General features: G+C 43.8%; 1 protein-coding gene across 1 annotated transcript in view; it reads right to left on the reverse strand.

The window, feature by feature from the left end:
- The window catches only part of MTNR1B (melatonin receptor 1B), a 31,334-nt gene extending 19,215 nt beyond the window's left edge, over positions 1-12,119 (reverse strand). The window contains exon 1 of the mRNA XM_075050439.1: positions 11,846-12,119. Coding sequence (XP_074906540.1) covers positions 11,846-12,059 — 214 coding nt within the window. The 5' untranslated portion in view covers positions 12,060-12,119. The remainder of the gene's footprint in view (positions 1-11,845) is intronic.
- Between the last annotated feature and the right edge of the window lie 392 nt (positions 12,120-12,511).

Here is a 12,511-nt window from a genome sequence, read left to right on the forward strand (position 1 = left end):
TGCTTTTAAGAAAATAGAGGAATTAACTTTTATCTGAGAGGCTAAAAAGCATGGCCCTCTATTTTAAAGGACAACATGGAAGAAAGTACAAAGGTGTGTTAAAGTTGCATGCTGTCTTGAATTTGCAGACCAGAAGGTTTGTCTGACTGAAGATGGAAATTCCAGCTAAGATGTTGTGTGAAACTTTTCCTCTGTAACAATCCAAAAATGACACCCTGTGCATTTCAAGTGAGTAATGCCTGATTTTAAATGAGTTGGCTGGAATGCTCAGTCTTTTGAATAGAGATTCACAAGAGTCTTAAGAACCATAAGTTGTAGTTCAAGAAAAGGAGGGATGGGATAGCTCCCAGTTGGCACATGGTGACTATGCCACCTGCATGTCTTTACTTGTCTTGAAGCAAAGCAGCATGATTTATTATAACATCCTTTTACTTCTCAGTAGAAAAGCTGAATAGAGTTGTCTTCTAAGAACACCTTTAAAAAGTCCTAATGACTAAAGTAATGATGAACCTCACTATGGGCAGGATCTGCACAGCATGTGTAGCTTGAAGAGACACTTGTTTTTTTAAACTATGCAGATAATATTCAGTAAGTAGATTATTTTTACTTAAATGAAAAGTAGGAAATAAAAATACCTAGATTGATTAGATTACACATATTTATAGGTGATAGCCATCTGACATAAGGTCCTTTTCCCTATTTGAACTCAAATGAAATTATGTGTATACTGAGGTAACTGGAAAAATTGCTCTAGCTTTAGAATGAGAGGACACTGAGAATTTCAGGCAGGATTTGAGCAATCTTAGAGACATGAGGATGCCATTTATAGGTCCCTGTCTTTTTTGCAGTGCTATATTTTACAATTTGATGCTAGCTCTGAACTTATAATTAGTTAACATAATTATGTATTACGCAGATATTTTTCCTGTTAGTCAGACTGCTAGCTCCAGTGGCTGTACGTGGTATTTTCTGACAACGATTGTTGCCTTCATTGTGCAAATATGGCAATCTAAACCAACAGATGAACAGATGCTGTTCTATAGCAGAAAGATGACAATGTTTGTGGAAGTGTCATGTAATATTATTATAATCTTCATACAGGTATTTAAACATTGAAAATGAGTCAAGTCCATAAAAAGTAGCTGAAAAAATCAGTAACTTTGTGAGAAGGATTATATTTTTCCCTCAGACATAATTTAAGCAGCATTTATTAAACAGTGTAATCAAATACCTCTATAATTAATAAATAATTAAAAGAGAATCCCAGCAATCAAGATCCTAGTCATTTGATGAATGTGTTTAGGCTGTTGTTATCTGTTGTCATGCCAAGACGTGACTGTCCCGTATGCAGCTGAAACGTCAGGAAAATGCTGATTCTGTGATATAGCTCAGTCCTTATCAGTATGGAGACCAAAAGTAAATCAGAAGATTCCAAAGCAGCTACTGTTGTTAAGGAGGACAATGGAATGGCACACACAGTGATTTAGATATATTTTTGTTAGCTTTTGCTGTCAGGAAATCTGTTTCATGCCCATATCAAGGCAGGAGTTTAAAAACTAGAACAATTGCTCAGAATAACTTTTAGGAAGATGAAAATTACCATAGCATTTCTTAGTTTCTGCAAAGGAAAAAATTGGTTTTGTTCTATCAGCCTAGGGTAACACAGCTGTTTTAATATGTATTCTTGGGAACAAGGCAATGTACTTGACAGTCTATGTGAAGGTACCAGTATGTGCTTGTAAAGGATAACTTCTGAGAAGCTAAAATCTGGGGCATATCTGAAGATACTGGTACACAGAATAGATCTGAATTGGAGTAGGAGTAGAATTTACTCCTAGAGGCAGACAACAGGTTATCGCTGATTTAATGAGATGAATGTAGTTTCCTATAACATCCTCAATAGAATGGTTCAAGTCACCTGGTGAATATATATCTGCTAAGAATAGTTGAAAAAATTAGTCTTTTAAGATGAGCTGTCCTGACTTTCTGAGAGTAGATTTGGTCTCTTAGCTCTTTGGCTGATTGTGTCAAAGAGCACCATGAATCCATGAATTGCTTCTGCTGCTCCATCCAAGAATAGATCTTTACTGCAGAGAGGTCATGCCTCATGCAGGCAGTGAGCCTTGCAAAAAAACCCACCAGTCCAGAGTCCAGGAGAGAACTGGCAACAAAGGGAGTGCTGCTAAGACATGTTGGAGTTGCTGTATGACAGCTGCTAAGAGGTCCTTCTAATTTCCTGTATCTGGGGGTATGTTTGCATTGGTTATTTCAGGGACATGTGAGGAAACTTATTCATACTCGGAGCTGAGAAAAAAAAAAGCTGTGTGACTGTGTTAGACTTGGACCTATGGAGAGCCTGGGTATGGTGTTGCAGGCAAAGTATCACACTAACATCACCTTTTGCTTTTCCTTTTGCTCAGAACATGAGTAGAGTGGACTTGTGCCAAATGAAATACACAACATAAATATTCCCTTAGATTCTTCCGTTACAGGTTCAGGAAGACCCTTATACTTCTCCAGTTCCACCAAGTGCTTATCATTCTATTTCCTCTAAAGATAAGCACACCAATAGCTCCATTTACCAAGTGGAATAGAACTTAACATTATGTTCTGAAATAAAAGTGTCTTGGAGCCGATCTTGGCGATATACTTCCTATTCACTTATCAATAAATAGATTTCTTCCTCTACAGGATAAAAGAAAATTATAATTTAAAGCTATCATCCAATATGGTATTGCCAGGTCCTTCGAAGGAGGATATAGAGTACCCTATAGCTGAGAAGAACCTGTCTCGGATTACAATTTTAACCTAGTCCTTAGTTGCTAGAATTTGGTTTATACCTGCCACTAATACATTCAATAGTTTCTCCAATTTTTGGTAGTGTTAGCCCTTATGATTTTGAATGCTCAGAATATTCACAAAAGAGCCAGTAGTTCTTTACATTTACCAAATTCCTGACTTCCACAGTTTACTTATTGTTTGAGAAGGTGACTTCCATTTTAGTATTCTCCATCTCCAGATTATGCTGAACATGTCCTTGGTCTTGTGTCATGATTCTCTAGATGAAAAAAAGATGATTCTAGTCTATCTTCTCTAAGGCTATCCATTATTTTATATACAGTGTCATATAAAGCCATCTCCTATTGCTTCTGAAAAAACTGTTTATCTCCTCAGGATTCCCTGTGATGCAGATTCATACAGAAGTTATTTTTCTCCTTTATGATGTTTCTGTACTCCTAAATTCTTTTTCAATCCCTGTAGGTGGATAATTTCCATACAAACTTTCTACTTCCAAAATATTTTAAAATTCTATATTATTTAGATTTCTTCTCATCTAGAACATTCTTAGGTCTCTGATTTTCACTTTTTCCAAATTTACTTGCAAGGTTTACTTCCTTTCACTGAAAGATACTTCCTTTGTTAAAGTAATTTTCCTAATTTGCAGATGAACAATACTGGCTTTTCACTTTGCTCTTCTACTTTTGGAATTATTAACAGGTTAACAAAGTTTAAAGTTATTATTTTATAAGCAACTTTGAAGATTTATTTTCTTAGCTGGTTACTGTTTGAACCAAGTCTCACAGAAAAGAGAATGGACTTAGTGATGAATTTATTCTGTTTCCTCTCCAAGAAGAGAGTAGAAGTGTATTTAGAAGTATGAGATGAATCATGGGCACATGACTGAATAATTCTAGAAGTGTTACAGAAAGAATTGGAGTATTGATCATTTGGAGGTATCCTCTGAGAAAAGGTTTCATATCTTCATGGACAGACTTCACCTAAGCATGTGGGATACCAGCTTGCAATCCAAGCTGGCAGAATGAATAAAAAGAACTTGAAATTGAGAGATGGGAAGAGAGCCTGAGAAGGAATCTAATATAGTTTCTTCATTTAACACCCAGGGCAGGGGGAATTTTGGCTTCAGGAAGGTGGTGGTAACAAATATAGAAAACAGGAGCTTGAAGACTGAGGAGTTTGACTGGAGTCGTAATAAAAAAAGCAGTAGAGTCAGGAAAAGAATGCCAGGAACCTATGCAACAAAATAGGGGATCCAAAACCAGTGACAAATTAAAATCAAACTTTATGGAGATAATTCTGTTAGAATGGAATTGCATCGATGATCAGAGAAGAGAAATATTAACTGAAAGTTGTATAGTCTTCATAAAAGGATGGCGGGGTGTGTGTGTAGGGGGGGGAATTGAGAGCATAATATCCTGGTAAAAGCCAAAATTACATTGGGGAAGAGTTGTAAAGACAATGTACAGGGAAGTGCAGAGAAACCTGCAATAGGATGAGATCACCTCATGGAAACAATTTAACGATGGGACAGTGCAGCTCCTCATATGTAAAGGAGATAATAAACATACTAATGGCTGTTGAGTTCTGGACATACACCCAGTAGATTTCTTCAATACAGAGTCTATTTGCCAACATACACCGGCCTTTGTTTTGATAAAGAAAAAAGACATCCCTGAAGAGCATGTCACAGAAAATAAGGTTGTATTGAAAGCAGATGAGATTATTTTGTTTAAATTAAATGGAAGAATAAACAAAACAGACATAACTAAGAAGGGGGGTTGCATATTTTGATAAATAAAAGAAGCTAATTAGGAAAGTGAAGTCAGCTGTATTGAGGAGCTTAGAGACTTGAATGTGGAGGAAGCTTGGCATTGCTTCATATTAAAGATACAAAAATATTCTCTGGAACTTGCATCCAAAAGAGGGAAAAAAATATAAGAAAAAGTTCCAGAAATAGCTGGAGGAAAATTTGTCTCAGCAAGGATACCAGGGGCAAGAAATGAGGCTAGAAGGAACAGGAAAAGATACGTCCAAAGAAAACTGCTAGAGAGAGCAAAAATGGATAAAATGGGAACTGACAGAACCCCTAAACGTCATTGGCTTTGCAAAGACTTCTAAAATGAATAAAATGCCCTTTCACCACATTAACAAAAGGAAAAAGGGAAGAGGAGTTACTGGGAGAGAGGGAATCTGAAAATCAACTTAAAATGGCTGCTGGTCTGAAGATTTTGCTACCATTTTTAATAAGGGCAATAATGGCAGCATTGGGGACAAGGCAGGCTGGCAGGTGAGGAATTAACATACCTAAAATAAAGCAAAAATGTCAGAGAGATTGAGTATAGGAATGTTTTAACATCTGTTATCTCAGAGATAGTGTCATGGGTTCTGAAAGGACAGAGAGCTACATGTGGGACCTGTAAAAAGGGGCTGAATGTGTTCTCTGGTCCTCACTGCCTGTAGGGAAGTGTTTGTTTCTCTCGGGCTGTGGCACAGAGCTTGGCTCCCACATGCATCCCAAAGAGCAGTTTTGCCGTGACTCACCTGCAGCTGCGGTGCTCTCACACTTTACTACTCATTTCCTCCTCCCTTGCTGTGGTGCTGGCACAACTGCTGGGGTTTTTTTGCATGAATGGTGCTAGCAAGAAGTCAGAAAAACATTTAGGCAGGGAGTAATGAGAAAACTAAAACAGTGTTGCCACCTCTGGAAGATTTGTTTGTCTACCATAGAGTGCTACCATGTGCTAACATGGTACTCATATTTAAGGTGGTGAATCAGCTGCAAAGGAAGAATGAATTGAGAAATCTTTGGGCTTTTTAATCTCATCCTAATTGTAGGCAAGGCTGCAGAAACAAATTTGGAAGGAAAGGAAAATTAAAGTTACAGGTAAAGACAAATGGAACAAAATTCAATGTGAGCTTACACAAAGTGGCTGTACCAACTAATCTGATCATCTTTATTTAATAAAAGCTGGCCTTGGACTTTCTGTACCCGGGAGGTTGCTCTAAACTAATCTAGCCTTGGAAACACATATGCTAGGATACCACACACAGTGTGTTGATACCACTGCCTGGATGGTGATGAAAGAAAATTGTTGGACCAAAGGGAGATAACCTATGTTGAACTGATTCTGTCTGGTTCAAAAGTATTATGTCACAAAACACAAAGAGAACTAATGAAATTTTGTGATAATACAAAGTTGAGAGCCCACACTGATACAAGGAAATGTCAAGATCTTTTTTTCCTTGAGGACTAAAAGAGCAGGAAGTGGATAGAGTATAATAGCATGAGGTATGAGGTCAGGTACTGAAGGAATAATAATTGTGTGGACAGAAAAGACGTCAGAAAAAGAAGAGCTGCATTAGCAAATGACTGCACCAAGAAGAGTCATCTCTATGATGCTATCACATAAAAGGAAAATGTGGCTCCAAGGCATACCAGGTCCATTTTGTCCACCCAGGGAAAGTCAGAACAGAATAGACTGTTAATATTATTTTCTTGAAGGTATTGGTAGTACTTTACCTGCATTACTGTGAACAGTTCAGTTTTCTCTCGTTCAAGACAGATTAATTCAGCTGGAATAGGTGAACAGAAAGGCCTAAAATGGTCAGGGAAATGAAGACCCTGGTTTATTAGAGGAGACTAAAAGCATTTGGCTTGTTCCCCATGGAAAAACAAAGGTTGAGAGGTAAATATGTGTTTGTTCTCCATTAATATGGCACAAGAGTTCTCACCAGGTACAGAAATGATCCATCCAAGTTAAATGCTAATTATAGTTCTACAAATAAAAATATCTACTATAAATTAGCAACTAATATGCACAAAGTTAAAACAAAAAAAGTTTGATCCATAGTATTATTACAAAGAGATAGAAGAGCTTTATTTTAAGTGTTGGTTTAAACGAACTTTTGTGAACGTTGACGTCAATTTGCCATGAATTTCTTAGTATTGAGCAGCTTCAAGGCTAGAGATCCTGAATGTGAGAGAGAATGTGAAGACCAAACATACCTAGTCCCAGGGCTAAGTCCATGGATCTAGGGTTCAGGAAATCAGGAGTACAAAATCTGAAACTGTAAGAGTGGGATCTCATGCTCTGCTCATCAAAATATGTTCTTGTCAGCATCACTGCTCATATTAAAAGACAATTTCACCAAATGGTTTCAGGACCCAGGAAGCATACTGAACATTTCAGTGGTATCAGTAATGATTTTTTTTTTAATGTCAGTCTTATTTGGATCAATGTGATCTCTTGGACGACAGGCGGTGAGGAGGAGGAAAGTGTGCAAATTTAAAAATGGAACTTGACAAGTTACTAGAAGAATTACATGATGACTTCGCATGTTGATTGCTTCTCACCTAAATGTAGGTGACTACATTGAGATAGTCCCTCTTGATTCTCTTTAGTTTTAGTGGAGAGAAATAAACATTTTTATGGGCTGAATCATGTCATCCTAATGTAGATGTCAAAAATAAGTTAGATTAACTATGCCCTGAAAATGTTTATTTTTCTCCATTGATTACAAAGGGAGCCCAAGGGAAGAAGTTCAGAAACAAGTATCTCCACTGTAATCTTCTAAGAGATGAATTTCCACCCCAGGAGACAACTGTCCTCTATCCCAGTGGACAGGAATAATAATAGGGGAGGAATAAAGGAGAGAAAGAGAACCGGTGTGGCCGAAGAAATTAAGGATAACTGAAAACAGCATATAACAATGTAGAAAACGTACACTCAGCTATATTAGAGATGTGGAGTGAAGGCTATGGAAAGGGAAATAGCATGGAAAAAGAGTACAAGACTTGGTTATATTGCCAAACATGTTTATTTAGTAGGCAGACGAGTACCAAAATTACAATTCTATCTGCAAGAATATTTTATTTTGTATGGATGTACAATGAGAAGTATTGTCCATCTCTACAGCCACACACATTAGATAGAACTAAACATGCAAATACACACGTGTTCTTACGGGTAAAAGAAACCTGAATTTTGATTTAATTTGTGTTGCAACAGCACCTTGCCATTCAAATGGAAATCAGGGTCTCATGGTGCTGTGTTAGCTGTTATATATAGAAAGGAAAATAGCGGAGAGAATGAAGAGAGTTGACACAATGCACTAAAAATATCACCTTCTGCTAATGTATTCTTTGGCAGAGCACCAAGGTTAATATTAGGCCTTCTGCCAAAAGTCAAAGGGTCCCAAGTCCTCATTACTCTTTGAAGTGATACTGAGTTAATGTGCCCAATTCTCAGCTCTCGCTGATTTTATGCTGGCTTTAAGGCCAATGGGGAGATGCCTTGCCAGTTCCCACCTTCTGAAGTGCTTCCTACTGGGTTCTTACACAGCCCATAATGTTATGGTTATAGGTATGGCTATACAAATGCATCCTGAAATTCTTAAAAGCATCTAGTGTTTTTGATTGATTTGGTGTGCCTTCAGGATACTTGACCATCCAGCAGTTTTTGTTGAGCACATGTAAACTTTAACACTTCAAAAGTTTAGAATAGTTGCTTTTGAAAATTCAGAACACATTTGACATTTCAAACAGAAAGACAGGCTGATTTATTTTATTATTTCCATATACAAAGTTGTATTTAATTTTGTGGTGTGTTGGACAAAGTTACTCCCCTCCCAAATTATAAGTGATAAAAGCATTAGTTTCTGTAAGTTAAATCACTTTTAGAGATCAGAAGTTGCTCAGCCTCTCACAGCAACACTGGGTGCAGTTATGTAAGAAGACAAGCATGTTGATTCATACCAATTATACTATGCATTACTTGGAAGAGCCTTCACAAATTTCCCCCTCCCCCTCCAAAAACAAATTTAAACGTGGGAAAGAGGCTTCTGTGTGCTATGAAACAATCCTTCTGTGGTAAGGTTGGCAAAATTCCCACTGTTTAAGGAGTGAATGAGCAATCTCTAAAAGCACCAGTCCTACCCATTCTCCCTTTCTCTCCTGCTGAGCATAATACTTACCAGCATAAAGGCTAATGGGTCATTTTTTTTCACTCCTTTCTTGCGCCTCATTATATAACAGCATTAAAATAGATTTGCTTTTGATCATGCTTTAATTTTAAGGAGAGTGATGCATAATTACATTGTTTGCAATTATCAGATTTCTCTGTAAAGCCTAGGACAGAATAGAGTTGATAAATCCTGGAAATATACTAAAGTCTTGTTTTGCTTTCTGAAGGAAAGATTACTATTTGTACTAGAGAAGTGGGCAGAGCTGCTTAATTTATTCTGCATACACCTGGGGCTTATCTGAAGTCCCAAACCCTCATCCTTATCCAAGAAAATCTCTTATTAGCTTCTTCAAACAGAATTGAGTGTTCATGGTGCTATAGCTCTTCCTTTTTTCTTCGGTCACCTGGACCACCTGTCTCATGTCACAACCGTTCCACTAGCTTCATCTTGTCCCTCTCTGACATCCCTTATTACAAGTCTAATGCCTTTCATGCCATTTTTCCTCACCATTTCACTTTCTATCACATCCGCTCCTCTTGCGAGTACAAACATGTTGTTTCTGGTTTGCTCAGGAAGTAAAACCTGTAAGTCCACCTGCTTGTCCATCTTCTCTCCTTGGAGGCTAAGGTCTCCCAAGCACTGTCTTAGCTTTCCACCACCTCCCCATTCCCTCCATCACTCCACCCACATCAGTTTGCAGTCCTCTTCCACTCTGTTCCCTCCTTAAGAAATTTTCTCTGAAAAGACCTCTGTGGACATTTACCAAACTACCCTCTTCCAGCTTGATCCCCTAGAGTCATCTGTCCCTGATGGAAAACTAAGAACTGGCAATTTAAAAGGCATTTAACTTTATGAAGATGACGCAGAAGGAACTCCCTGCTCTTCTTCATGGTACTTATCAAAGGTGAAGAGATCCTTGGGACAGGGTCAGTGACATCGCATTAAGGATGATCCTAGGAGGAGATCAGTTAGTAGGTATTTGAATAAGACCACCACGTCCTATTCAAACAGTCCTAGGACGCCACAGAGCACTTTGATCAGTATCTTGAAACTTACTCTTCCAGTCCAAACCCTCCCCTCTGCTGCCGTTTGAACGAAGGAAGCGGTTCAGAAGAGAGCCCCTTTTTTTTGCTTCCCCCCTCGGCCGGCATTCGATGCCTCGGGCCGGCCGCGCTCTCCAGCAAAAGCCCGTTCCCTGGGCGCTCGCCCCCCCGCCCCCCCGAGCCCAGGCGCGAATCCCTCCGGGAACGCGCCTTCCCCCGCTCCGAGAGGGCCGGGGGGGCGCCGGTGACCCACGGGGGCTCCCGAGGGAGCGAGGGGCGGGGGGAGCTCCCTCCCCCGCCGCGGCGGGGGTGCGCCCAGCTCCGCTCCGCTCCGCCCGGAGCAGCAGCGCTCGCCCCCGGCCCGGCGCTGCTCGGCGGCCACGGCCCCCGCTCGGGGAACGGAGGAGCTCCGCCGCCTTCCCCGGCTTTACCGACCCCGGTACGGCTCTGCTACTCCCGGTAACGGCTCGGTTCCCTTGAACGTAAAGCCCCAGTACAAGCCAAAGGAGCGCGCCCCGTGCCCCGAGCAGCTCCCTCCCCGTTTCTTCCCGTGCTAACCCAAACCACGCTTTCCGTCCTCAAGTTCGGCGCTGCTCCGGGGGGTTGCGATCGCTCAGCCCCGCGTAAACGGGACCCGCCGGCCCTCCTCGCACGCAGTTAGACGTGTAACGATTAGGGAGAGGGAGCCTCACCCCTCTACAAACTGCTTCTGTTCCTAAGCATCGTTTAATTTAGAGCAAGGGCGAACGAGTGCCTACTTCCAGGTAGCAGGAGCTCTAGCACCCATTCAAAAAAAAAAACCCGAAACAAAAACCCACCACAAACAAACCAAAACCACCCGCGAGAAACAAGTCAGCATTTCTCCCTCCTTCCCCGTGGTGAAGCAGCACCCCGCTGCCTCTTGGGCGTGGAGCTGGACCGGGACGACCCAGCTGAGAGCGCAGGGGCCGTTGTGATGTTGTGACCTGACTTCACTCTGCTCTCGGCAAAGTTTCGTCCCCCCCGCCCCGACCTGCGTGCGCATCGCAAAACGACGCCGTTCAAGACCCGATGAAGGGAGCAGTTTCGGGGAGTGCTTGGTGCTACGAGAATTTTAGTAGGTACACCGCTATTTCGGGGGTAGCACCTTGTACTGCACCAATACCCGACAGCCGGCCGAGTGCAGGTATGCGAGCAGCAGCCGAACTCTGAGCATCAGGTAACAACCGGCAGCATCAACGGGTTGGGGGGAAGAGACTATCCGCATGCAGCGGGACATACGGGAATCGGGTAAGAAGCTGGCCGGAGGGAGGCAAATCCGAGAAGTTGATGCTGAACTACAGAGTTTCGTAGTTTGAGAGACGTGTAACTAGCACAGCACAGATGAGAAAGCGAGTAAGTTTAGTAAATCAAACACGCAGAGCCACACGTCAGCACACACAAAGAAAAACTATAGACACGATTCAGGAAAAACACCCCACTTTATTGGCTGCTTTCTGGTTGAAAGGATGTTCGGTGAGGAGACAAGCAGCAAGACGATTCCGATCTCCTGAAAGACTATCGTGAACTCCGACGAAGACTCCGGAGGGCGGGCTGAGCCGCTTTCCCATGCGGGCACAGCGCCTCATCTTCAGAAGTACTCCTCCAGCAAGTTTTAAAGTTCCTTCTCCCTTCCTCCGGCCGTTTCGGGCACGCTCTTTGTCGCCGGTATTTTAATCGGATGGCACCGATTCCCCTCATCGGTAGCTCCATAGAGACTCCACAACGCCTCATTAAGAGCCACTTAATGACCCGCATTCTCCCCGCACAGGCTAAGGGGGGGCAGGCAGCCGGGAAGGACTGCCCCAGGGCTGAGGTTTGGAGGTCCCTGCAGGCACGGCAGGGCAAGAACCGACAGCGGGGGACTCCTGGGTCCCCTACCTTTAGCAGGTGGCCCGCCCGGACTCCACAAGCGGGCCGGTCCCCTCAGGGCACCGAGAAGCGGGGCCCGGGGTGCCCGCGGGGCTCCGGGCGCTCGTTACCACCTTGCCGGGGCGGGTTGCCGGGGTTCGAGCCCTTACCTGCGTTCCTGAGCTTGCGGTTCTTGAAGACCGAGACGATGACCAGCAGGTTGCCCAAGATGTCCACCACGGTGGTGAAGATCAGCACGCTGGAGAGCACCGTCACCACCCAGGCGGGCCGCGGGGAACCCGCCGCCGCCTCCCGCTCCGCCAAGCCGAAGCGGCTTCTCCCGCCCGGGTCGCAGCAGTTCCTCAGGGAGCCATTCTCCAGCATCGCCGACGCCCAGTCCCAGCGCCCCGGCGCTCTCCGCTCCGGCCGCTGCCCCCAGCCGCGGCTCGGCGACCCCGCTGACTGGCCGCGCGGGAGGGCGGGAAGGCTTTTAACGGCCGCGCCGGGCGCGCGGCCCCTCCCGCTGCCCGGCGGGGCTAGGGGCGGGGCTAACGCCCCCTCCCTCCTTGAGGCGGTACGGGAAAGCCCGGGGGCGGGGCCCGGGGGCGAAGTGCCCGCCCCCGGCCCCGCCCCGGCGGGCGGTGGCTGAGGAGGAGGAGGGGGGAGCGGGGGCGGTTGGCGGGAGCGGCGCCCCTCGGCGCTGAGGGGAGGGTGGCGGCGGCGGCGGCGGCAGGGGTAGGGAGCGGGGCGCAGGGGCAGCGGAGGCGGCCGTGGCCGTGCTCGGTCGTCCTCGGCGACGGCTTGCGCGGCCGGAGAGCGCGGGAGAGCCGTGCGGA

The sequence above is a fragment of the Buteo buteo genome, chromosome 18 (assembly GCF_964188355.1).
Source record: "Buteo buteo chromosome 18, bButBut1.hap1.1, whole genome shotgun sequence".
Taxonomy (NCBI): Eukaryota; Metazoa; Chordata; class Aves; order Accipitriformes; family Accipitridae; genus Buteo; species Buteo buteo.